Source organism: Aquarana catesbeiana, linkage group LG09, assembly GCF_042186555.1.
Source record: "Aquarana catesbeiana isolate 2022-GZ linkage group LG09, ASM4218655v1, whole genome shotgun sequence".
Classification (NCBI taxonomy): domain Eukaryota; kingdom Metazoa; phylum Chordata; class Amphibia; order Anura; family Ranidae; genus Aquarana; species Aquarana catesbeiana.
In genome coordinates this window covers 293104665-293129699 of record NC_133332.1, presented here as the reverse complement: position 1 = coordinate 293129699, position 25035 = coordinate 293104665, and the positions used below count along the sequence as shown (strand labels likewise).

The 25035-nt window shown below is 43.5% G+C and overlaps 1 protein-coding gene across 1 annotated transcript; it reads left to right on the top strand.

Annotated features, from left to right (window-relative positions):
- Nucleotides 1-1303: 1303 nt before the first annotated feature.
- Nucleotides 1304-23607, top strand: TOR2A (torsin family 2 member A). Its single transcript, XM_073600447.1, has 5 exons — nt 1304-1496; nt 13715-13980; nt 15425-15600; nt 20135-20262; nt 22753-23607. The coding sequence occupies exons 1-5, from the start codon at nt 1361-1363 to the stop codon at nt 22995-22997; spliced, it is 951 nt and encodes a 316-aa protein (XP_073456548.1). The 5' UTR covers nt 1304-1360; the 3' UTR covers nt 22998-23607.
- Nucleotides 23608-25035: the final 1428 nt, after the last annotated feature.

Here is a 25035-nt window from a genome sequence, read left to right as displayed (position 1 = left end):
GGTTGGGGACTGTAGACATGGTAGGAGAGATGGTTGCAGACTGCAGACATGGTAGAAGAGATGGTTGGGGACTGCAAACATGGTAGAAGAGATAGATGGTTGGGGACTGCAGACATAGTGGAAGAGATAGATGGTTGGGGACTGCAGACGTAGCAGAAGAGATAGATGGTTGGGGACTGCAGACATGGTAGAAGAGATGGTTGGGGACTGCAGACATAATACAGGAGATGGTCAGAGACTGTAGACACGGGAGATTATATGATTGAGGGCTGTATACATGATACAGGAGATGGTCAGAGACTGCAGACATAATACAGGAGATGGTCGGGGACTGCAAACATACTGTAGGAGACAGTCTTATGCCCCGTACACACGGTCGGATTTTCCGACGGAAAATGTGTGATAGGACCTTGTTGTCAGAAATTCCGACCGTGTGTGGGCTCCATCACACATTTTCCATCGGAATTTCCGAGACACAAAGTTTGAGAGCTTGCTATAAAATTTTCCAACAACAAAATCCGTTGTGGGAAATTCCGATCGTGTGTACACAAATCTGACGCACAAAGTGCCACGCATGCTCAGAATAAATAAAGAGATGAAAGCTATTGGCTACTGCCCCGTTTATAGTCCCGACGTACGTGTTTTACGTCAGCGCGTTCAGAACGATCGGATTTTCCGACAACTTTGTGTGACCGTGTGTATGCAAGACAAGTTTGAACCAACATCCGTCGGAAAAAATCCTAGGATTTTGTCGTCGGAATGTCCAATCAATGTCCGACCGTGTGTACGGGGCAATAGACTGCTATGTTATAACTGGGCTCTAGCATATTTCCCAACTTTTTGAGATGGGAAATGCAGGACAGTTATTAGAAAAATAATGTAGGCATAGGACACGCCCCCTTAAAGGAGAATTTTAAAAAGATTAGTTAAACTCACAAGTGCTTTTTCCCCACAGATTTACAAATGCAGCAATTTAAAAATTGGATGACAGGTTTAGCGCTGGGAAACACTTATGAAAGATAAAAAAGTGCATTTTATATACAACTATATAGATCAGACCGCAATGAGGAGGAGGGGGACAATTGGAAGTCATATAATGGGGTCACATGATTCAGTATCTGCAGCAGCCCGGAGGACCACACAGACAATACACCACATGTTCTCTCAGTCCCCGGGCTCCATACACGGACAGTGTACTCCTCGCAGTGCCCTGCACTCATCTCTATATAAATCCTCCTTCCTCCACCAACATGGCGGCCGGCTCCTGACACTGCCAGTCACGTGACGCTGAGCCCGGGCCTCCAGTCAGCTGATCTGAGGAGCGGACTACATTTCCCGTCATGCCGCGGGTGAGGTGAGGATGGCGGGTCGCCTCAGTCTGGTGTTGTCGGTGGTTTGGGTGGCCGGCCCCGGACTTTGCTGGCAGCTCTCCTCTCTCCATTGTAGCCTGTACTCCAGCAGCGCCTGTGACTGCAGCTTCCGGCCCGGCCTGGACGGTGAGTGGAGAGGACTGACACCCCCCCCCCCCCCCACCTGTACTAAATGGTTTGTTCCACTGGGAAAAAATAGTTCTATTCTCTTAAAGGGACAATCCAGAGATAAATGTGAGGGGGCTTCATGCAGTGTGTGTGTCAAGTCACATCATCTTCTCTTAGGTTTATTTGTATTTAGAGAGTGGTGAAGGGTTAGACCCCCCCCACCACCCTGTCAGGACTTTACTGCTATCTATAGAGAGAATTCTTCTCACTTCCTGTGCTGCTGACAACCTTCTACCAGACAGAAAGTCAGGAGAACTCTTCTGCAGAAACACAGAAATAACATTCTTCTGGTTAGAGGTGAAGGGGGAAGACTGGAACCCCTGGCAGAGTTTTATTAAAGGTTGTGACCCCAGTTGCAGATTTCTCCTTACTTCCTGTCTGGTAGAAAGTTGTCAGCAAGACAGGAAGTGAGGGGAAATCTCTCTATAGGAGCCCAGATAAAACTAATACTTCCCCCGCTCCACCCAAAACTGGACACACAGCTTTTGATTGGACATACACTGTAAAGGATGACTCCGCTTTTACCCGACAAGCTGCTCTGTGCCCACCCAATACACCTGAGGTGAGGAGGACGTCTCTCCAATCATGTGATACCTCCTGGGTTGTGTACATCACATATCCCAAGATGCTTCACTTCCAATTCACAGGAGTCATGGAGAAGGAAAGCCCGGTGTTCTGTCAGAATAGCGAACCCATCAGATAATGTAATGGAAGTGACGTTCCGTCAGCTGCGCATGCGTTCCACCGCTACCAGGTTTGCTCATCTGACAGAAGACCTGTAGTCAGAGGAAGGCGGCGGACATCTTACTACACCCAGCTACGTCTTGAATTTCAGAGTCATTTTGGCAATAAAGTGAGCGTATAGAAATAAATATAGTGTGATGACATTTGTGATGCTGTCTGGATGTTACATTTTGAAAGAATCCGGACGCCAGCAATAGGAAGGTGGCGGAGGCCATGTTGGTACACCCTGCACTATTTTGAAAGCCTAAAAGTTTAGCGCTGAGCAGTGCGGGGTGTACCAACATGGCCTCCGCCACCTTCCTACTGCTGGTGTCCAGCTTCTTTCAAAATGTAACATCCAAACATCATCACAAATGTCAACACACTATATTTATTTCTATACGCTCACTTTATTGCTAAAATGACTGTGTAATTCAAGACGTAGCTGGGTGTAGTAAGATGTCCGCTGCCTTCTTCTGATTGCAGGTGTTCTGTCAGATGAGCAAACCTGGTAGCGGTGGAACGCATGCGCAGCTGACGGAACATCACTTCCGGTAACCTAATTTGACGGGTTTGCGATTCTAACAGAACACCGATGTACATCATCAGGGGGCCGGGCTTTCTGAACCAGGACCGAAGGACTTCAGAGCAAAGATGGCTGCAGCAGATCACAGCAGGAGAACGCTGGATCTTCTGGGCAGGTTGTGCATTGGAATTGTGGACAATCCAGCCTAACTCTTAAGCCTCCTACACACAATCGGATTTTCCGATGGGAAATGTGTGATGACAGGCTGTTGGCGGAAAATCCGACCGTTTCTACGCTCCATCGGACAATTGTCGGATTTTCCGCATACAAATGTTGGATGGCAGGATTTAAAATTTTCCACTGACAAACGTGTGTTATCGGATTTTCCGAGCGTGTGTACACAAGTCCATCGGACAAAAGTCCAAAGTACAAACACGCATGCTCGGAAGCAAGGACGAGCTAGAAGCGGTCGGTCTTGTAAACTAGCGTTCGTAATGGAGAATTAACATTCCTGACGTGGCAAATTATGAAATCTCTCAATGCAGCGCACAATTCTCTTCTTCTTTAATGGGATAATAATGAAGCTGCTTTGCTGGTGATACTGATGGAGTTATTGCAAAGAAATTTTCAAAGGCTTTTTTCTTTTTCTAGTGATAACAAGAATAACTAAAAAAGCTAGAATTTCTGGGGAAATTGTGAAAAGTGTTCTTGCCTCTACAACTGGAGTGGGCGGAGTAACTGGATGGAGTGGCTTGAGTAACTGTGAAAAGTGTTAAAAGCTTAATATTTTAAAAAGTATAAATAGTAGTAAAACAGTTGAAGTCCCATCATTAGCTGAAAGAGCTGAACATTTTTTTCAAAAATGATTTTGTTTTTGTTTTCAAAAATGATTTTTTTTTTTTCAAAAAGGATTTTTTTTTTTCAAAAATGTTTTTTTTTTCAAAATTTTTTTTTTTTTTTCAAAAATGATTTTTTTTTCAAAAAGGATTTTTTTTTTTTTTTTTTTTCAAAAATGATTTTTTTTTTTTTTTCAAAAATATTTTTTTTTTTCATGGGGCGGTCATAATGTTTTGGCTGATCATGGGGTTGTCAGCTTTTGTCACCTTTCACTCTAGTTTTGAACATTTCACCATTCATTCCTATGGGACCAATTTCGCTGCAAAAACGACGATATTTCGTGAACCATTCGGCGAAACGTTTCACAAAGTAATAGCACACCAATTAAATGACATTGATTCCGGATTCACACTGGTATTTTTCAGCTTTTCACAAAGTTCCACAAGGTAATAGCACACCAATTAAATGACATTGAACATTTCGCCATTCATTCGTATGGGACCAATTTTCCGCAAAAACTACGATATTTCGTGAAAAATTCGGCGAAACGTTCCACAAAGTAATAGCACACCAATCGGGAACAATCCACACCTTCGGTATATTACTGTCTATGTAGTTTAAAAGCTGTGGGAGGAGTTAGGGTGGTATGATCATGGGGTTGTCAGCTTTTGTCACCTCCCACTCTAGTTTTGAACAATTCGCCATTCATTCCTATGGGACCAATTTCGCCGCAAAAACAGCGATATTTCGTGAACCATTCGGCGAAACGTTCCACAATGTAATAGCACACCATTCGGGAACAATCCGCACGTTTCGGTATATTACTTGTCTATGTAGTGTAAAAACTGTGGGAGGAGTTAAGGTAGGAAATTTGGCTATAATAATAAGAATAATATATATGTGAGATAACAGTAAGTGGTCTTGCTATGCAAGAACACTTAATAATTATTTTTTAATTTTTTTGGGCAAGTTACCACAACACCATTATCCTGTAGTTTTTAAGATCAAAGATACAACTATGTTGGTGTCCCTTGTCAATTTTACATTGTATTTTTTTTACTGTAACTGCCTACTCCCAAACTGTCATTTGAAGTAAAACACATAGCCAAGTATTATTCTCCACAATTTTTTTTATTGTGCATTAAAAAAATAAATAAATAAAATTTAGACATGCTATCTGCCAATAGAACTTAACCAAAAAGTGCATTCTATGCATCCAAAAATATAGAAAATATAAGAGATCAAAACATTATTATTATTCAACCAAAAAATAAAATAAAAGCCTCATGCATGTGTCCTGCTTCTTAATATAGGGGGTCAACAATGCCAAGAGTTGGTGAAAGCAGGGGTCCGTCATCCAGAGATAATTCCGAAAATCATCCGGATTATTCTCCTGGAGCTCCCGCAGCAAAGGCATATGACATAATTGGTCACGATTAATAAAGCAACAAATTTTAGGTCCAAGAAATCCTCCTCCTGTTCCTGGACTGGACTTGGGTCAAAGCAATAACTCCAAGGCCAATAATAAATAACACGTTATCTCCTCCGATTCCACAACACGTCTGGTTGACGAACGGCCGTCCAGAAACAAACTGAAAAGCACGAAATGACAATCGCAAATCAACACTCACCAAACTTCTACTAACATTAAATTAGCAGAAGGAGCCCAAAGGGTGGCGCTAAAGAGCTGAAGAAAACACGTAGTACGTCACTATGTTTGTGTTTGTTGGCCGACAATTCCTTGCCATTTGTATGCAAGACAAAATCCAGGCACACTCCTTCGGACAAAAGTCTGAGGTTTTGTCTGCGGAAAATCCGATCGTGTGTACGAGGCTAAGGCCCCTTTCACACTGGGGCGGTGGGGGCGTCGGCGGTACAACAGCGCTATTTTTAGCGCTGCTGTACCGTCGTTCTTGCAGCGGTATTCGGCCGCTAGCGGTTCGGTTTTAACCCCCGCTGGCGGCCGAAAAAGGGTTAAATCCGCTCGTACAGCGCGGCTATTACCGCGGTATAGCCGCGCTGTCCCATTGATTTCAATGGGCAGGAGCGGTTTAGGAGCGGTGAACACACTGCTCCTTCCCCGCTCCAAAGAAGCGGCTCGCAGGACTTTTTTTACCATCCTGCGAGCGCACCGCTTCAGTGTGAAAGCCCTCGGGCTTTCACACTGAACAAACAGCGGAGGCTGTTTAGGGGCGGTTTTCAGGCGGTATTTTTAGCGCAATACCGCCTGAAAACCGCTCCAGTGTGATAGGGGCCTTAAGGATAGGAGTGGGGGGAAGTGATATTCCTCTTTCAGGCTGACCATACACTAGTGGAATTTTGTTTGAGAATTTTAATTTGAAGAACATTTGTTCAATTTTCTAATCATTAGTGGGGTCAAGTCGACGTTTTTCAACCGCAGTGACTAGAAAGTTTGAAGCAGGATGGAACTTTTTTTTTTTTTTTTTAAGACTGTTATTCATTCACTCCCAAACTGAATGTTAACCACTTGCCGACCGCCATTTACTGCAGGAGGGCGGCCTCTCTGCAACAGATCGTGTACCTAATATGTGATCTGGCAGTTCTGGGTCTAGGGCATGAGCGTGCTGCTGTAGACTCACTCCCGCGGTGATTCTACGCAGCGGGAGCCCAGCAGCGGGTACCGTGCACTCGATGTCCGCCAGCACCCACTGATTGCACTGTCACTCTGCCTGTGTCCTATCTGTCTATGTAAACAAGACAGATTGTTGTTCTGCCAGAAGGGAGGGTATTGATCCTGTGGCCCTGCAAAGCAAAAACACTAATCCTCTGCCTTCCCCTAGTCAAAGCACCTTTCCCTACAGTGACCCTGATGTTAACCCCTTCCCAGCCAGTGTCATTAGAACAGTGACAGTACATATTTTTAGCATTGGTCGCTGTATTAGTGTCACTGGTTCCCACAAAGTGTCTGATTTGTCCGCCGCAATATCGCAGTCATGCTATATGTTGCTGATTGCCGCCATTACTAGTAAGAAAAAAAAAATCCTTTCGTTTGTGGACGCTATAACTTTTGCGTAAACCAATCAATATACACTTATTGGGATATTTTTTTTTTTTTTACCAAAAATATGTAACAGGATTCATATTGGCCTAAATTGAAGACGAAATTAGTGTTTTGTTTTTTTTTTTTTAATTACCGTAGATATGTTTTATAGCAGAAAGTGTGTGTGTGTGTATATATATATATGTATGTGTGGGAAAAAAGACATTGTTTTTATTTGGGTACAATGTCACAATTGTCAGTTAAAGTAACGCAGTGCTTTATCGTAAAAAATGGTCTGTTAATGAAGGGGGTTAAAACCTTCCGGAGGTCAAGTGGTTAAAAGTAATCATTTTTTTTTTAAGTAATTTCAGGCGCCATTTGTCAAGTCATGGAATGTACCGATGAGACTTTTCATATGAATATTCTGCTAGTGTATGGGACTATATAAGACTGGTCAGGTGGCGATAGTGAAGACAGACCCTCTCACTGTGCAGTGTGTTTGGCCAATGATAAGGCCTATAAAAAAAAATGTCACAACAGAGAGGTCAGCAGCTTACCTGATTTCTTGCAAACAATATTATTCAGATGGAAGTAATTTTTTTTTTTTTTTTTTTTTTTTTTTTTCCCATTTAAAATTTTTATTAAGAAGATAATAGAATACATCAATCATCAAAATGAAAAAGGAGCACATCGCTCATCGAGTACAAAATGAAACAATAATACGTCATTTGTAAAAGATGACAACCAAAAATTTTAGGCAGATAGAGGCTTGTAACACAACTGGATATCTAGTTATGGGCAACGAGAGTCCCGGCGTCGGAGCCCCTTCTGGGAACCAACTGCTCCGACTAGCCGGGTCTCCCCCAGCCCATCTCTCCACAGGCTAGTGAATAATTGCCTAGAGTGCAGGTACACGCCTACAGAAACTGGGAAATGATAAAAGGGAGACAACCAAAAGGGGTTTGTTTCACTGTAACCATGGAAGATCATATCAAAAACGCATTTATACATTCGTTACTGGGAAAGAAATAAAATAAAAAATAAAAATAAGAAAGGAAGATAACCAATTGGTCTGTCTATCTCTCATGAAGGGTCAAATTTTGGTTTGATGATCTAGTCCAAAACATGTTATGTTCAAAGGTTAGAAGGGTGTTACCTTTGATAATCTGCCCTGAGGCAAATAGCCCAGATAATTAAAAGTACTGAGAGCTTGAGGGACCAATATAGATGTGTATAGAGAACAGGAGATTGAAAGGGGTAAAGGAGGAAAACAGGAGGAGTAGAGGGGATAGAGAGGATGAGGGGTTAGTTGATCTTCAGGAGTTATGGGAAAGAAGTGCACAGGAGGCCTCAAAGGGGGGGGGACCGATAGCCCCTCAGCTGAGGACCACTCCAGTGTACCATCTATCACACATACAAAGGATGCCCTACTAGATTTGCCCAGGGTTCCCAAATAGCGTTAAATTTATCAGTAGTATCTAGGATAATGTTGGAAATTTTTTCTTGCAGCATGATCCACGTGATTTTTTGCTTGGCTAACCGAATGGATACTTTCGGTGATTTCCAGGCCCTGGTGATGGTCATTTTGGCCCCCACTAGAATAAACTGGATCAGCTTCTGTGTATGTTTAGAAATTTTTGGTATGGGACCATTTAGCAATGCAACAGTTGGGTCTTGTTGCAGAGTACAACCGCAAGTTCTGCGGATAAGGGAGAATATCTTGTTCCAATACATTCTGATTTTAGGGCATTCCCATAGTATGTGTAAAAGAGACCCCATATGACCGCATCCTCTAAAGCAAAGAGGTGACGTTAGCGGATAGATTTTGGCAAGACGTGACGGTACCAAATACCAGCGTGTGAGAACTTTCAGCCCTGCTTCGCTAATTGAAGTATTAACCATACCTTTAAAGGAGCGGGCGAAATTAATATGCCACTTATCCAGGTCCCAGCTGAAGTCAAGATCTCGTTCCCAGCTTGTCATGTATGCTGCTTTTTCCGTGGGTTCCGCCAGGGATGAGTAGATGAGGGAGATACCCCCTTTGGTGTCCGAGGCTGAAGCACACCATTGTTCATAAGGCGTTACAAAGAGATGGTTTTCATTGTCCTTCCATACCCGATTTAAAAAATGAAGGAGTTGAAGGAATCTAAATTTTTCGGTTGGGGGCATTTCGAGTTTAGAGGTACAGTATGCTAGAGTGAGGGGACCATTGGAGTTGAAGAATTGCCCGATTCTATAAAGGCCCTTGTCAAGCCACCATTTAAAGGCCCGAATCTCCAGGCCAGGGGGAAAATTATGATTTCTGAAGATATGTGCCAGGGGGTGCCATGTGGAGATGAGGGGTTTGAACTTATGAAGGGCGTCACAGAGTTTCATTGAGTGAGATAAAGTTGGTGCTAAAATAGGGGGACGTTTTTTGGGGATATTCCAGAGCAGGAAGTCTAAGGTGAAACCAGGAACCGCCTCACGCTCCATGCTCACCCAGTCTGGTTTGGGTCCTTTCATGTATATAGTTGAGAATTGGCTCAATTGTGCTGCTTGATAATACCACCACAGATTGGGGACCCCCAGTCCTCCCTTTTTTCTAGGCCTAAAAAGCACCTCTTTAGAAAATCTGTGGCCTTTTTTATCCCAAATAAAACGGATTATGGCAGATTGTAGGCGTTGAATGTGCGGTTTGGGGACTGGAATGGGTAAGGAACGAAAGAGATAAAGTAGCCTAGGTAGGAGAGTCATTTTTACTGCGTTCACTTTACCCAACCAAGAGAGCTTATATAGTGACCATTGGGTCAGGTCGTCCGTGAGCTTTTTGATCATGGGGGGGAAATTATATTTATAGAGAGTATCTATGCCAGAGGTAAGGTTAATACCAAGATAAGGGATTGATGTGGAATTCCATGAGAATGGAAATATACTCTTTAGGTTATTTACTATGTCAGGAGGGGTGGAAACATTGAGAGCGACTGATTTGGGTACATTAACCTTGAGTCCGGAAGCTAATTCAAAGTTTTGTAGAAGTTGCAAAATGTTGGGGATGGAGGTCATGGGAGACGTAACGAACAGGAGGACATCATCCGCGAATAGAGCGCATTTGTGGTAATTTTGCCCACAGCGAACTCCATGAATGTCTGGGTGTTGTCTAATCGCGATGGCCAAGGATTCTATAGCCATCGCGAAGAGAAGGGGAGAGAGAGGGCATCCCTGCCTTGTTCCTTTCTGTATGGAGAATTTATCTGATAAGTGTCCTAATAGTCTCACCTGTGCTTTAGGTTGATGATAGAGGGCTCTTAATATATTGATAAAGTTAGGGCCGAAACCCCATTTACCTAAAATTGTGAAGAGATAGGGCCAAGCCACCGTATCAAACGCTTTTTGGAGATCTATGGAGAGGAGGAGGCCCCCCTGGGGAGATCCCCCATCCCACCCCGATCTCATTAGGGAGACTGCATTTATCGCTCTCCGTATCTGGTCCGGTCCCTGTCTCCCTGATATGAACCCCACCTGGTCCTTATGTATGTAGGTATCTATAAAAGAAGCGAGTCTATTGGATAATATTTTTGTCATAAGTTTTAGGTCGTTATTAATTAACGAAATAGGTCTATAGTTACTGACATCGCTGGGGTCTTTACCTGGCTTAGGTATAACTGAAACAAAAGCCAAATTGGCATTTGGGTCTAACGGTGATGCTTTAGCTAAGGAGTTAAAAAAGCGGGCCAGGTACGGAGAGAGGGAATCTATAAAAGTTTTGTAATAGTGGTTTGAGAAACCGTCTGGGCCTGGGGTTGAGTCCTTTCTGAGCCCTTTTATAACTGCTCGGATCTCAGATTCTTGGAATGGTGATTCCAGTATGGAGCGGTGAGATTCGGAGATTTTTGGCAATGGGATTTTGTCTAGAAATGCATCCAACTTTTGTTGGGAAATTGGGCAATCGTCGGAATACAGATTGGCATAAAAGGATTGGAATGATTTAAGAATTTTACTTGGGTTTTGGGATAGCGATCCGGATTGGGTTTTTATTTTAGGTAGGGCAAAAGACCTGTGTTTCGGGGTAAGTTTGGCCGCTAACTGGGGGCCAAATTTGTTCGCTCGTAGATAGAAACTGCCGCTGATCCAATGGAGGTGCTTTTCTGCGTTAGAAGTCAAAGCTGAGTTAAGAGATAGCCTAATAGAATCTAGCTTAGATAGAGATGTAGGATTGGGGTTCAGTTTATGGGACTTGCTAAGATTTTTGTATTCTTTCTCTAGTTTCTTGATATCAATTTGCCGTTCTCTCTTTAATTTGGCTGCAAATTGGATCAATTTCCCTCTGATTACTGCTTTGTGAGCATTCCAGAGCGTGCTAGGGGAGATGTCTGCCGTGTCATTCAATAGAAAATACTCTTTGATATCTTTTTCTAGTATAGTACAGTGGACGGGGTTAGCTAGGATTTTCTCATTTAGGCGCCAGGTGCGTGGGCCAGATGGGGATAACGAATTGGATATTCCTAAGATTACTAGGGAGTGGTCAGACCACGGAACATCGTGGATGGAGGCTTGATTAGCAATTTGTATGTCAGAGTTCAGTAAGAAAATGTGGTCGATTCTAGCATATGTCTTGTGGGGTGCTGAGTAGTGTGTGTAGTCCCTTGTTGCGGGGTTTAATTCCCTCCATGAATCAATGAGTCCCACCGAGTGAATTAGTTTGGCAATCTGGAGGCTTTGTTTGGGGGGTCGTTTAAGGCGAGGGATCCCCTGGGCTGCTTTATCTAAGATCTGATCAAAGGTAATATTGGAGTCCCCTCCCATAATCACCCTACCCTCAAAGTGGGGTGAGAGAGTTGCTAGTAAGGAGGAGAAGAATTTAGCTTGGCCTTTGTTGGGTGCATAATAGGAAATAAAAGTGTATAGATTACCTTCAATTAGACCTTTGATTAGAATGTATCTTCCTTCATCATCTCGCACAGTTAGGGTGTGAGAGAAAGGGGTTTGTTTGGAGATTAGGATGGCTACTCCTCTCTTTTTCTCGCTAGCGTTTGCGAGAAAAAAAGTGGGGTATTTGTTGTGTAAAAAAGAGGGCGAGTAGTTTGAGGGGAAATGTGTTTCTTGGAGGAGCACTACATCTACCCCTCTTGAGTGATAGCTTTGGAAAGCTTTGCGTCTCTTGACAGGTGAGTTGAGCCCTTGAGTGTTATGGGAGGCAACTTTAAGTGTCCTCTGTAAGGTAGGTGGGTCAGTCATTTTCACTAAGGGAGTAACTCTGGTGCATTAGGTGTGTTCCTACCCGGTTCCTTGATGATGCAGCATGGAGTCTGGGAGAGAGATCTTGCTGTCGCAGCGGAGGGCTCTGGACAAGGTTGGTCTCCTGTGCACTTTCCTGAAATAAAAAAAAAAAAAAAAAAAAAAAAAAAAAAAAGGGGGGGGAAGGAGGAGAAGAAGGGGAAGAAGGGAGAGATAAGAGAATGAAAGAAGAGAAGAAGAATCATTAAATAATACATTCTAATAACTTCAAAAAAAACTAGGCGTAAAAGCCCAGAAAATCCAGGAACTGGACTAAAAAGTTCAGTTTGAGTCTGAGACCCAAAAACAAAAGGGTCTCAGAAAAACAAGAACAACCTCAGCCGAGGTTGTTAGTCTGGTGTAATCAGTGGGAGGGTCTCCCCTGATCACAACAGAGGAAGTGGCGATGCTGGCCCAGCCGAGCCGCCGAGGCCCCATCTAAAATGGAACAATGGAACCTAGTAAGTGTGAGCACAAAAAATTTGAATAATATACCCATATAAAAAAACACGGATTTAAACATGAGGAGTTGAGCCCAGACTCTAAGAGGTACGAGGGCAAATTACTGTTTTAAATGAAAATGACAAAACAATACTCTCCATAGGGGAAGGTCCATTAATAACCGGGAGGGGGGGTGGAGGGCAGGAACAGGGAAGTGGGAGGGAGGGGGGAGAAGTGAAGTGAGGTAAAAACTTATTAAGGGGGGAGGGGGGGTGGGGGAGGTGAGGGAAACAACCCGGAGTCATCTTCGTCCATCTTCATTGCATTGAAGAGAGTGGGGGAAAATCAGGTGAGTGCAACCATTCTCACTATTAGATAAGTGGGGTCTGAAAGGGTGTATGCCATGTACACCATAGCTTCTCCTTCAGCGGGTACAGCCCTAGGGAGAAGAGGGAGTCACAAAGTCCTTATAAAGCCGAAAAGGGATGACTTCATCTTGGAGGAAAGGAGTCGCGGTGACGCTTCGTTTGCTGTTTGTTCCAGAGGGGGGTGATGGGGCTGCCTGGAGGGGGTCTCTTAGATGAACTTGACTTGGGCGGAGGATCCTGGGGGGGAGCTTCTTGAGAGATGAATCCAAGTCGCAGGAGTAAGTGTTCCAGATGGAAGTAATTTTATATGTAAATGTGGAGTTTCACTTTAAATCCTCTGCACACCACATGAAAACTGAAATCATCCTGCCAGTTTCTCTAAAGGGATGAAGAGCAACAAGTGTATTATAGTCTAGTTTGTGTGTGGGTTTTTTTTTTTTTTTTTTTTTTTTTTTTTTCTTTTTTTGTTGACCAGAATAAAAAGTGACTACACATTGTAGGAAAAAAAAGATATACGTGACAACCAATACCTCAAGCATTGTACATAAGGTCTACAGTGAAATACAGACGGTCACATCATATTTGGAACATATACAAGGCTTTATAAGGAAATAAAAATAATTAAAAAAAAAGGGAAAATACAAACCAAAACAACCAGCACTTATTGAGGGACAATTGCTCAGAGCGGCATCCTTTTTCTACTCTCGGATATAAAACTCAGAAATACCCAAGTTGAGGCCAAAACCATTGTAACTATTGGTGGGTTCAAAATTGTAACAGCCTATCCATCACTGGTTGTGGTGGGGACTAGTTGGGGTTTAGACAGACAGCAAACAAATGTTGTGATAAAAGTATCAGAAAATGGGAGTCTCGATCCTTAGTGTAATGCACAGAGACAAACCCAAAAAGGGAATAAAGACATAACGGGTAGGGGCGACTATTGAATGTGCTGATAGAAAAATCTTGACATTTCTTTTTAGATTTGAGTGTTTCTTTATCTTGTTGTCTTGTGTTGTCTCTGCAGCCTTGGAGTGTGACCTCGCTCGTAATTTGTTCGGGCAGCATCTGGCCCAGGAGCTGGTGGTGAAAGCTCTGAGGGCGTTTGTGGAGACGGATTATCCCAGCAAACCCCTCATATTATCCTTCCATGGCTGGAGTGGCACAGGCAAGACGTTCCTGAGTTCCCTGCTAGTAAAACATTTGTACAAAGATGGAAGCCGCAGTCCCTACGTCCATCGCTTCTCACCCATCCTGAACTTCCCTCATGCTAAGAATATCAACCAGTACAAGGTGAGCCTTTGTATTCTGTCAGTATGATTACCATCTTAGAGGAGAACTCTACTTTTATATAGTTATTCTTTAAAGCAGGGGTCTCCAAACTTTCTAAACAAAGGGCCAGGTTACATCTGTGACCTGATTGTGGCAAGTGGTAGTAGAAAATTCACATGGCACCTGTGATCAGTAGGAGGAGTTGGTGTCAGTGGGGGGAATAGTGCCCCATGGTTGGTGTCAGTGGGAGGAATGGTGGAAGAATGGTGCCCCATGGTTGGTGTCAGTGGGGGAATGGTGTCCCATGGTTGGTGTCAGTGGGGGGGAATGGTGTCCCATGGTTGGTGTCAGTGGGGGGGGGAATGGTGTCCCATGGTTGGTGTCAGTGGGGGGGAATGGTGTCCCATGGTTGGTGTCAGTGGGGGGGAATGGTGTCCCATGGTTGGTGTCAGTGGGGGAATGGTGTCCCATGGTTGGTGTCAGTGGGGGGAATGGTGGAAGAATGGTGCCCCATGGTTGGTGTCAGTGGGGGAATGGTGTCCCATGGTTGGTGTCAATGGGGGGAATGGTGTCCCATGGTTGTGTCAGTGGGAGGAATGGTACCCCATGGTTGGTGTCAGTGGGGGGGGAATGGTGTCCCATGGTTGTGTCAGTGGGAGGAATGGTACCCCATGGTTGGTGTCAGTGGGGGGGGAATGGTGCCCCATGGTTGGCGTCGGAGGGGGGGAATTTTGCTCCATTGTTGGTGTCAGTGGGAAGAATAGTGCTCCAAGGGCCAGATAAAATCAAGCAAAGTGCTGCATCTGGCCTACAGGCTACAGTTTGGAGACCACTGCTTTAAAGTACACTTATTCTGTTTGTAGTTAATTTACAGATCTCTGTGAAAGAATTACATGACTTCGCAGGCAGAGATCCCCACAGCCATGTAAACCTTGAAGTGACAGCTGCTGCAGGGGAGTAGAATTCCTGCATGCTGTCACAGGGAGGGGGTGGTGTGGGGTCCAGTTGCCACAATGTTATACCCTAAATATGGATGGGACATGGCCCAAAGATAGAATTCGCCTTTAAGACAAAGTGCACTTCTCCCGTTTTGCCCATTTGCAGGGACCCTCCCCCTCCTCCACTGTATACTTACCTGGACCCAGCGTGGCAAATCTCGCTGTCCTGGCAGTACCTGCACATTACAGCCCCTTAGACTTCTATGGAGCTGTGTTTTCAGGCTGGAGATGGTGGACTCTGCCTCATAGAAGTCTATAGGGCTGTAATATGCAGACACAACCAGGATGTAAACAAGCATTGGAGGCAGCAACTGTCAGATCCAGGCAAGTATGCATAGTGGGGGGGGGGGGGGGGGGGGTGTAGGTGGGTGCATTGTGGAGACATTAGGAGGAATATTGCCCCATTGTTCTATTGAAAAAAAATCATAATCTTTATTTCCATTGTCATGAATTGTATCATCATCTAGGAGAACCTCAAACAATGGATCCAGGGTAACCTCACCGCTTGTGGTCGATCATTGTTTCTATTTGAAGAAATGGACAAAATGCACCCTGGGCTCATAGATGTCATTGTCCCCTTCCTGGGCCCGTCCTGGGTGGTGATTGGCTCAAATTACAAGAAGGCCATATTTATCTTCATAAGGTTAGTAGATGGGAATCATGGGATCATTCTTCAAGGATTTGAACAATTTCCTACATTAGACCCCTTTCACACTGGGGCTGCCCATGCGTTAAAGCACCGCCCGTTTTAGCGGCGCTTTACCTCTGTTTGAGCAGCGATTTTCGGTCGCTAGCGGGTTAAAACGTCTGTTGCGGCGTTTCGGAAGTGCTTCCCATTCATTGCAATGGCCAGGGTCATTTTTGGAGCGCTGTATACAGCGCCCCCAAAGATGCTGCCTGCAGGACTTTTTCTAATGTCCCACAAGTGCACCGCCCAGTATGAAAGCACTCGGGCTTTCACATTCAGGAGACATGGGAGGCAGTTTACAGGCGCTATTTCTAGCGCTAAAACGCCTGAAAACTGCCTCAGTGTGAAAGGGGTCTTGGTTATAGAGATTCTTATCCTAAAAGAAAAACCTCTCTGCCTGCTGATACTCACCGCACATCCCACCGCTCTGTGCCTCCACCTGAACTCTCAGGAAAAAAAAAATGGCACTTTCACGTATTGGGGAACATGTGGCCTTCAGGATGAGCAGCCAAATGCTAGAGAGGCGCATTGTCATAAGAGCAAAGAGAAGACCTTTTGTAAGATACAACATGGAGCTTACACAAGGTTAGGACTCCCAGCTCTGATGGTGGAACAGATAAGTGGGGGATTGGAGCAAAGGTGATTATCGGTGGGTAGGGGTTCTTTTAAGAGAACCTGTTACTTTACCCTGAATGGGCTATGGGACGGCTTCTTTGTAGTGTGACCCTGTTACTATTGTAAACCTTTTCAGGCAACACATACTAGGGGTGTCCTAAAAGTTCACAGCCCGGCATTCAAGGGGTGACCACATAGACTTGAAACTGTACCACCGCACCAAACCACTCTTGCAGATGTTCAGCGCTGAAAATGGCACATCAGCGCTATACGGTTTTCATGAGCTCCTTGCAAATTATTCACTGCTCCCGGAGTCGAGTCGAAAATGGAGAAAGCGGAAGGCTTGGAGTGTTTCATCAGTGGGTAAAGTGATGGCGGCAGTTTTCTGGGATTGCTGCTGCACACCCTCAGAACCCCAGAAGACTGTTGCCATCGCTTTGCCTGCTGATGGATCGCTCCGAGACGCCGCCTTCCACTTTATCCAACTCCGGGGGAGCCAAACGTTTACAAGGAGCACATGAAAACCACATAACGGCCATGCACCAATTGAGTGCCGGACATGGCTTGCTGCGGTCCTAAAGGTTCATATGTGTGTGGTCACTCCTTCCGTGTTAAGCTGTGAACTTTTGGGATTACTCTCGTACCTGTAAAAGAACAAGATAAATATTTGTTGTTCCTGCAGCCAGCATTGGTTTTGTTTGATACAATGTTTTTATAACTTTTTTTTATAAACTGATAAATAGACAAAAAAAAATTATGAATTTTAGATCTGTTCTGTCCCTTTACATAGTAGGTGAGGTTGAAAAAAGACACAATTCCATCAAGTCCAACCTATGTGTGTGATTATATGTCAGTATTACATTGTATATCCCTGTATGTTGCGGTCGTTCAGGTGCTTATCTAGTAGTTTTGTGAAACTATCAATGCTCCCCGCTGAGACCACCGCCTATGAAAGGGAATTCCACATCCTTGCCGCTCATGCAGTATAAGGGTTAAACTGCCTTTTTTCTAATTTTAGTGAATGGCCACATGTCTTATTAAATTCCCTTTCCTGTAAAAGCTTTATCCCTATTGTGGGGTCACCAGTACAGTATTTGTAAATTGAAATCATATCCCCTCTCAAGTGTCTCTTCTCCAGAGAGAATAAGTTCAGTGCTCGCAGCCTTTCCTCATAATTAATGTCCTCCAGACCCTTTATTAGCTTAGTTGCCCTTTCCTGGACTCGCTCCATTTCCAGCACATCCTTCCTGAGGACTGGTGCCCAGAACTGGACAGCATACTCCAGGTGCGGCCGGACCAGAGTCTTGTAGAGCTGGAGAATTATCGTTTTATCTCTGGAGTTGATCCCCTTTTTAATGCATGCCAATATTCTGTTTGCTTTGTTAGCAGCAGCTTGGCATTGCATGCCATTGCTGAGCCTATCATCTACTAGGACCCCCAGGTCCTTTTCCATCCTAGATTCCCCCAGAGGTTCTCCCCCCAGTGTATAGATTGCATTCATATTCTTGCCACCCAAATGCATTATTTTACATTTTTCTACATTAAACCTCATTTGCCATGTAGTTGCCCACCCTATTAATTTGTTCAGATCTTCTTGCAAAGTTTCCATATCCTGCCGAGAAGTTATTGCCCTGCTTAGCCTTCTTCCACTAGCTACCAGTGAATGTCTTCTCACAGCTAGAAGCACGCAGCACAGCCAGGTCATCACTGTCCAAATGGAACATACACTATATTACCAAAAGTATTGGGACACCTGCCTTTACGCGCACAAACTTTTTTTTTTTTTTTTTTTTTTTTTAACAATCAGGAGTGCTTTATTGAAAAGTATAAAATGCAGTACCGAAGAAAAAAGGAGTAAACAGACCATGTGTATAGAAGTACATACAATTACAGATCATATATTTGACTAGAGGTAAACTCTTGCTCACATAATAGTTATCATACTACTTTCAAAACATCTACACAAATTCGCTTAGTATTTACTTATAACCATGCTAGATAATCCTATCAGGCACATCAATACATTGTCAGCTAATCCATGGTAACCAAACCTTATCGAACTTCCAAGGGCACCCCCGACTAGTATACGTCAGTCTATAGAGGGGCAAAGCGTTATTAATTCTCTTTTCCCAGGAGGATAGGGTCGGGGGGCCAGCAGAGGTCCATCTAGCAAGGATCTCTTTTTTGGCGTAATAGAAGAGGAGCGAAATTAAAATTTTACTATGATGCGACCTGTGTTCATCCTCATGTATTCCCAATAGGGCTATCTCAGGTGTTTTTGGAACAGACAAGTCCATTCTAAGATTTAAATGATCATACACTCCCAGCCAGAACTTTGACAATGCAGGACAGTCCCAGAACATATGCAGATATGTGCCAATCTGGGTTTGGCATCTAGGGCAATGTGGATCCCTATCAGGGTATATTTTGGATAGTCTCGCTGGCATGAAATAGACCCTATGTAAAAATTTTATTTGTGTCAGTTTATCTCCGGCCGATATTACCAGTTTGGGACCTTGCTCCAGACAGGTCTCCCAGTCCTCTCTATCCAAAGTAGGGATGTCAGATTTCCAAGTATTCCACAACCTGTCCATCTTGGGTATCTCCCTAGGCAGCAGCGTATTATATATGGCTGATAGGGGTTTCACTAGATCATTACTGGACAACAGGTCTTCTAACGGGTCTAATTGTAGGAGAGGAGGGACAGGAAATTGTGCCCGAGTCGCATGGCGTAATTGAGCGTACCGGAAAAACATCCATCCCGGAAGCCTATACGTCCTTATCTCTTAGGGTTTTGATCCCAAATCCTGCCCACAACTGAGGATCAGGAATTGTTCGATAATGGGGCAACTGAGGATTTCCCCAAAGAGGCTGGACAGGCGCCCATCGTCCTACAAGGGAGAAACTCCTTCTAGCCATCCTCCATATGCGCACAAACTTTAATGACATCCCAGTCTTAGTCCGTAGGGTTTAATATTGAGTTAGCCCACCCTTTGCAGCTATAACAGCTTCAACTCTTCTGAGAAGGCTGTCCACAAGGAGTGTCTATGGGAATGTTTGACCATTCTTCCTAAAGCGCGTTTGTGAGGTCAGGCACTTATGTGGATGAGAAGGCTTGGCCCGGAGTCTCTGCTCAAATTCATCCCAAAAGTGTCCTTTCAGGTTGAGGTCAGGACTCTGTGCAGGCCAGTCACGTTCTTCACCCCAAACTTGCTCATCCATGTCTTTCCCTCTGGGAAAACAGTGATTATTGCTAGTGGCTATAACAGATACTGCCAATAATCGCATATAAAATCAGACAGGCTGGTTGTACCCAAGTTGAACGATCAATTAACGTGGGTACACTCAGATTGCCCATACATGTCTTAAATCTTGGCTGCTTACTGCTGAAGATTCTAATTGTCTATGGCCAGTTTTAGATACAGCCCAAAATGAACAGTTTGATGAGCTGTCCAAAAAAGAAAGCATACTGTATTTAGTAGTAAGTGTTGTACCATCTCAGAGCTCCCCACCAGCCACTGACAACTTCGGGCAACGAGCTTCTGGGTCTCAATCGCCAGCCACTTTCATTGGCTGGGCGGGGATGATGTCACTCCTGCACATGTGTAGGAGATCCGTTAGCTTCGGCATTGCCGATTTTTGTACAAGGGAGGAAAGGCAGGTAGGTAACTTTAATGCAGAAGAGACAAAGCAGGTCTCTTCTGCATTAAAAATCCTGCCTGTTCGCTCATTTTAATTTTGTACATAAAGTTTCACTTTTACATTGAAGATTTTATACAAGTGATGGTAAACATTTCAGAAAATGTTTAAAAGAAAATGACCAAAAACTGCTGTCTTTGAGATGTGTAGTCCACTAATATACTTGTGTTTGCAGCAATTCAGGAGGAGATGACATTAATCAAGTAGCTCTGAAATTCTGGAGAGAACGCAGAGACAGAGAAGAGATCCGGCTGAGTGATGTAGAGTCTGCTATAACCAACACTGTGATATCTGACCATGAACGTGAGTTCAGTTTACCATCATAGACCAAACCCTATATTGTGCTTGTGGCACTGAACCACCCTCCACATTTGGGAAAAAAAATATATACAGTTAAGTCCATATATATTTGGACACAATAAATTTGAAGTGCAGACTTTCAGCTTTAAATATCAAGTACAAATTTTAGAAACCTACAACCATTTTTATACACAGTCCCCCCATCTTCAGGGGCTCAAATATAATTGGACAAATGAATATAATCATAAATAAAATGTTCATTTTTAAGATTTTGTTGAGAATCCTTTACTAATGACTGCCTGAAGTCTGGAACCCTTGGAAATTACCAAAGACTGGGTTTCCTCCTTTCTAATGCTTTGCCAGGCTCTAACTGCAGCTGTCTTCAGTTGTTCTTTGTTTGTTTCTGCCTTTAGTTTTGCCTTCAGCAAGTTAAATGCATGCTCAATTGGGTTGAGATAAGGTGATTGACTTGGCCATTGCAGAATATTCCACTTCTGTTCCTTCAAAAGCTCCTGGGTTGCTTTTGCAGTGTGTTTTGGATCATTGTCCATCTGGATGGCGCTTCACAGTACAATCAACTTTGCTGCATTTGGCTGAATCTGGGCTGACAGTATATCTGTAAACACTGCAGATTACATCCAGCTGCTTCTGTTTTCTGTCACATCATCAATAAACACTGGTGTCCCAGTGCCACTGGAAGCCATGCATGCTCATGTCATCACACAGTCTCCACTATGTTTTACAGACTATGTTGTGTGCTTTGGATCACAAGCTGTTCCAAGCCTTCTCCACACTTTTTTTTTTTTTTTTCCCCTCATTCTGGTGCGGATTAATCTTGGCTTCATCTGTCCAAAGAATGCTTTTCCAGAACTGGTCTGGCTTTTTTAGATGTTTTTGGCAAAGTTCAATCCTGGCTTTTCTATTCTTCAGGCTTATGAATGATTTGCACCTTGTGGTGAACCCTCTGTATTTGCTCACGTGAAGTCTTCTCTTGATTGTAGACTTTGACAATGATACACCTAGCTCCTGGAGAGTGTCCTTCACTTGTCTGGATGTTGTGAATGGGTTTTTCTTTACCATAGAGAGGATCCTGTGATCATCCACCACTGTTGTCTTCCATGGACATCCAGGCCTTTTTATGTTGCTGACCTCACCAGTGCGTTCTTCTTTCCTCAGAATATGCCAAACTGTTGATTTGGTCACTCCCAATGTTGCTGCTATCTCTCCGATGGATTTGTTTTGTTTTTGAAGCCTTACAATGTCCTGTTTCACTTGCATGGACAGCTCCTTTGAACGCATGATGTAGGTTCACAGCAATAGATTCAGAATGCAAATACCACACTTAGAATCAATGCCAGACCTTTTACCAACTTAATTGATGAAGAAATAACGAAAGAGTAGCCCACACTTGGCCATGTAACAGCTTTTGATTCAATTGTCCAATTATTTTTGGCCCCTTGAAAAAGGGGGATGGCTAGGCCTAAGAGCTGTAATTCCTAAACCCTTCCTCCGATTCAGATGAACATACCCTCAAATTAAACCTGAGAGTGTGCACTTTCAGCCCATATCCATTATATAACTATAGCTTGAATATGTTTTGATAAGTACCTGGGGAAAAAAAATGAAATTGTGCCTGTGTCCAAATATATATGGCCCTAACTGTATATATAATATGTGTGTGCGTATACTCATATTAAACTGCATGGATGGAGGTGTCTCCCCCTGATGGCTGTTGTATTCAGACAGTGGTAGCGTTTCTGGCTGAATCAGATTGGATGCAGTCAATGTTCAGCTGACAATTTTGCACTCCGCTCCTTCAAAAAAAAAATTTTTTTTTCATTTTGCTAATCAAAATTTTTTTTCATTTTGTGGTGCCGATAGGGTTACCCGCAGCTTGATTCCTGCTGCGTCAGCTGAAATTTGAATGGTGAATGGCCAGCCTTAAAGTGATTCTAAAGGAAAGAATTAAAAATACAAACATGTCATACTTGCCACATTGTGCAAAGGTTTTGCACAGAGCAACCCTTATCCTTCTTTTTTATTTTTTTATTTTTTTTTTTGGGTCCTCCACTAGCGGTCCTGGCCCCTCCTCCTTGCTGCGTGCCCCCAATAGCAAGGCTTTTGCTATGAGGGCACTCTAGCAGGCTCGCTCCTGTGGCTCTTTGTGTCCATTTATACACAGATTTCGGCTTGGCTGCTCCCTCCCCGCTTTCTCCTCATTCACTCACTGGCTATAATTGATATGAACGGGAGCGTGTGAGCCAGTGAGGAGAGAGAGAGAGACCCAGGAGAGCCATCGGCAGAATACAATAGCTTAGTAGGAATGAATGTGTGGATGGAGGAATCGGCTTATTTATTTATTTTCCTTCAACCCACTGGATGAATGAGGAAAAAACGAATGAATCATGTGAGGCCTGCCTAAGATAGAAGCTATCCCCTCATTGATTTGTTTTTTTTTTTTTTTTTTTAATATATGTACATCTTCTTTGGCAGATGGATTCTGGCAGTCTGAGATCATCAAGCAGAACCTCATAGATGTCATTGTGCCTTTTTTGCCCTTGCGTCCTCACCACATCAGACAGTGCATTCGCAATGAGCTGGCACAGCAAGGCTTATCTATTGAAGAGGATATTGTTCCGTCTGTAGCAGACAGTCTGGTTTACATTCCTGAAGATGAAAAGGTTTTCTCATCAACGGGCTGCAAAACCGTACCGTCCCGCCTCAACTACTACTTGTGAGCACCTGCTCTGAGTGCAGGCAGAGGAGACTTGGAGACATCTCTGAGCAATGTGTCACACTTCATCTCTCTAGAACCACCTATGAGTCTCCCCATGTTGGGAGATACTGGCTGCTAATGACCCAGTGTCTGGTTATCTAGAGAGACTGCTGATTGTCACGTACAAAGTTCAGGGTGTTATGAGGGTTTTATCGAAATATTGGATAAATGACCTGTTTACAAGGACTGAGCTGGATATCGAGAAATGTGTCTCACATCTCATATTTATTTACACAATGGAAGGTGCCACATGCTGACACTGTAGGAGTCAAGGTACAAGTATGTGGAAATGACAGAGGTCAGCATTGGTTGACTTGTTGTCTAGCGATCTCCACTTACTGTAGAAAAGGGAATGATGATTTCCAGTTTTTAATGAATAGTATTTTGTTGATTAAAATGTATCTTTGATCAGGTTCTGCTGGGTTACAGAACCAAATATTGTTTCTTTGAAGGAGAACATGAGAGATAGAGTGCTGGTGGAGCCATACCCTGTTCTCCTATGTACCATTTGGATGCCAGGTCAGAATAATATTTCTAATAAACTTGGAAGACCTTTTTAATCCTTTATCAAATGGACCACAGGTCTGTGTGTGAGATCAGTTATCTATACAGGTGGTATCATATAGTGGGTGACTATCTTTTATTCAGGCAGGGTCAAATGAGAGCTTGTCCAACCTGAAGATGTCCATGCAAAATGCTCTGTATTTACCAATGTATGGAGGAGTTCCTGTCCTCCCTGAGTTTACTTGCACTTCATCTTCAGGAATGGACATTGTATTTCTTTTCCATAAATCAATCTTTGCAACACTAGGAATTGAATTGGACCAGAATAGAAAACAGATGACCTCGCTAATGCTTCTTCACAAGTCCTCTTTAATTCAAGTCTGAATAGACCATGATGTTCTTGTAAGGGTCTAAAGCTATTAAGTGTCTTCCTTGATTCAAAGTTCATAGGACTCTCCTATGGAAATTGTATATGAAAAGGAGAATTTGAGTGGTTGTGATTAGGGTTGGATGCTGAAAACAAGCACCATTGGCAATTTAGTGCTCTTCATAAACCTCTTGTAAAAGCACAACTGACCACACCTAATAGGGGGCTTTGTGACAGGTGCCACACTCCAGGATAAACCTGAAAAAAATTGTGCTTGTGTTACACCTCATAAAAAAACACAACAGTGACCTAAAGTAATACAAAATGCAATGTGCAATATTCTGTGAAAAATCATATTGATAAATAATGATAAAAAAAATGTTCAATTCATAGTGCAAATTGTCCAAGAGTGAAAAAAACAGCCCCTTTTTGAGGTTGAGAAATTAGTAATCCAAGAAGCCAAGCGAAGATTGGTGAAATTCTTTCCCTCCACCATAAAGGACCAACACCCAGATAAGATGTCCTCTTACCTGAGCACAAGGACCCCCTGAGGCCAGGCAGATCAAACAGGCTTTTGGGGAATGTTTCCCTGTATCAACGCTCCAGCTGATATCGACCAATCACATGAATGATACCTTGACATACGACTCCAAAGGTGCAATGCATATGGATAAAAAAAAAAAAACACTAGTTAAGGTTTTACACTAAGTTGGATCCTTTATTAAAAACGAATACTACATTGTATGAAAGATTCATGCGCATGTTTCAAGCAATCTCGGGCAAGGAAAATGGCTTCCAATTCCAGGTGACGCGATGACGTAACCAAGCCGCTCCGTCCGGCACACTCCAGGGACCTGCAATGTCACAGATTGTTTTCTAATCCATCAGCTGTCCTAACAGCAGTGGGTCCCTGTGACCTGTGTAGCAACTTGCACTGCAACCGCTGTGATAAAATCCTTCCATTCCACCTACAAATGACTTCCATGACTAGGAGGAAGCAGATGGTGCATGCATTATGGTCCGTATAAGATAAAAAAGCTCTTCATCTTCTAAAGCCCAACTCAAGCCAAAATGTTTTACAGTATTGTGTTTGCTTAGAACCTCTGTTGCGTTTTTTTTTTTTTTTGTT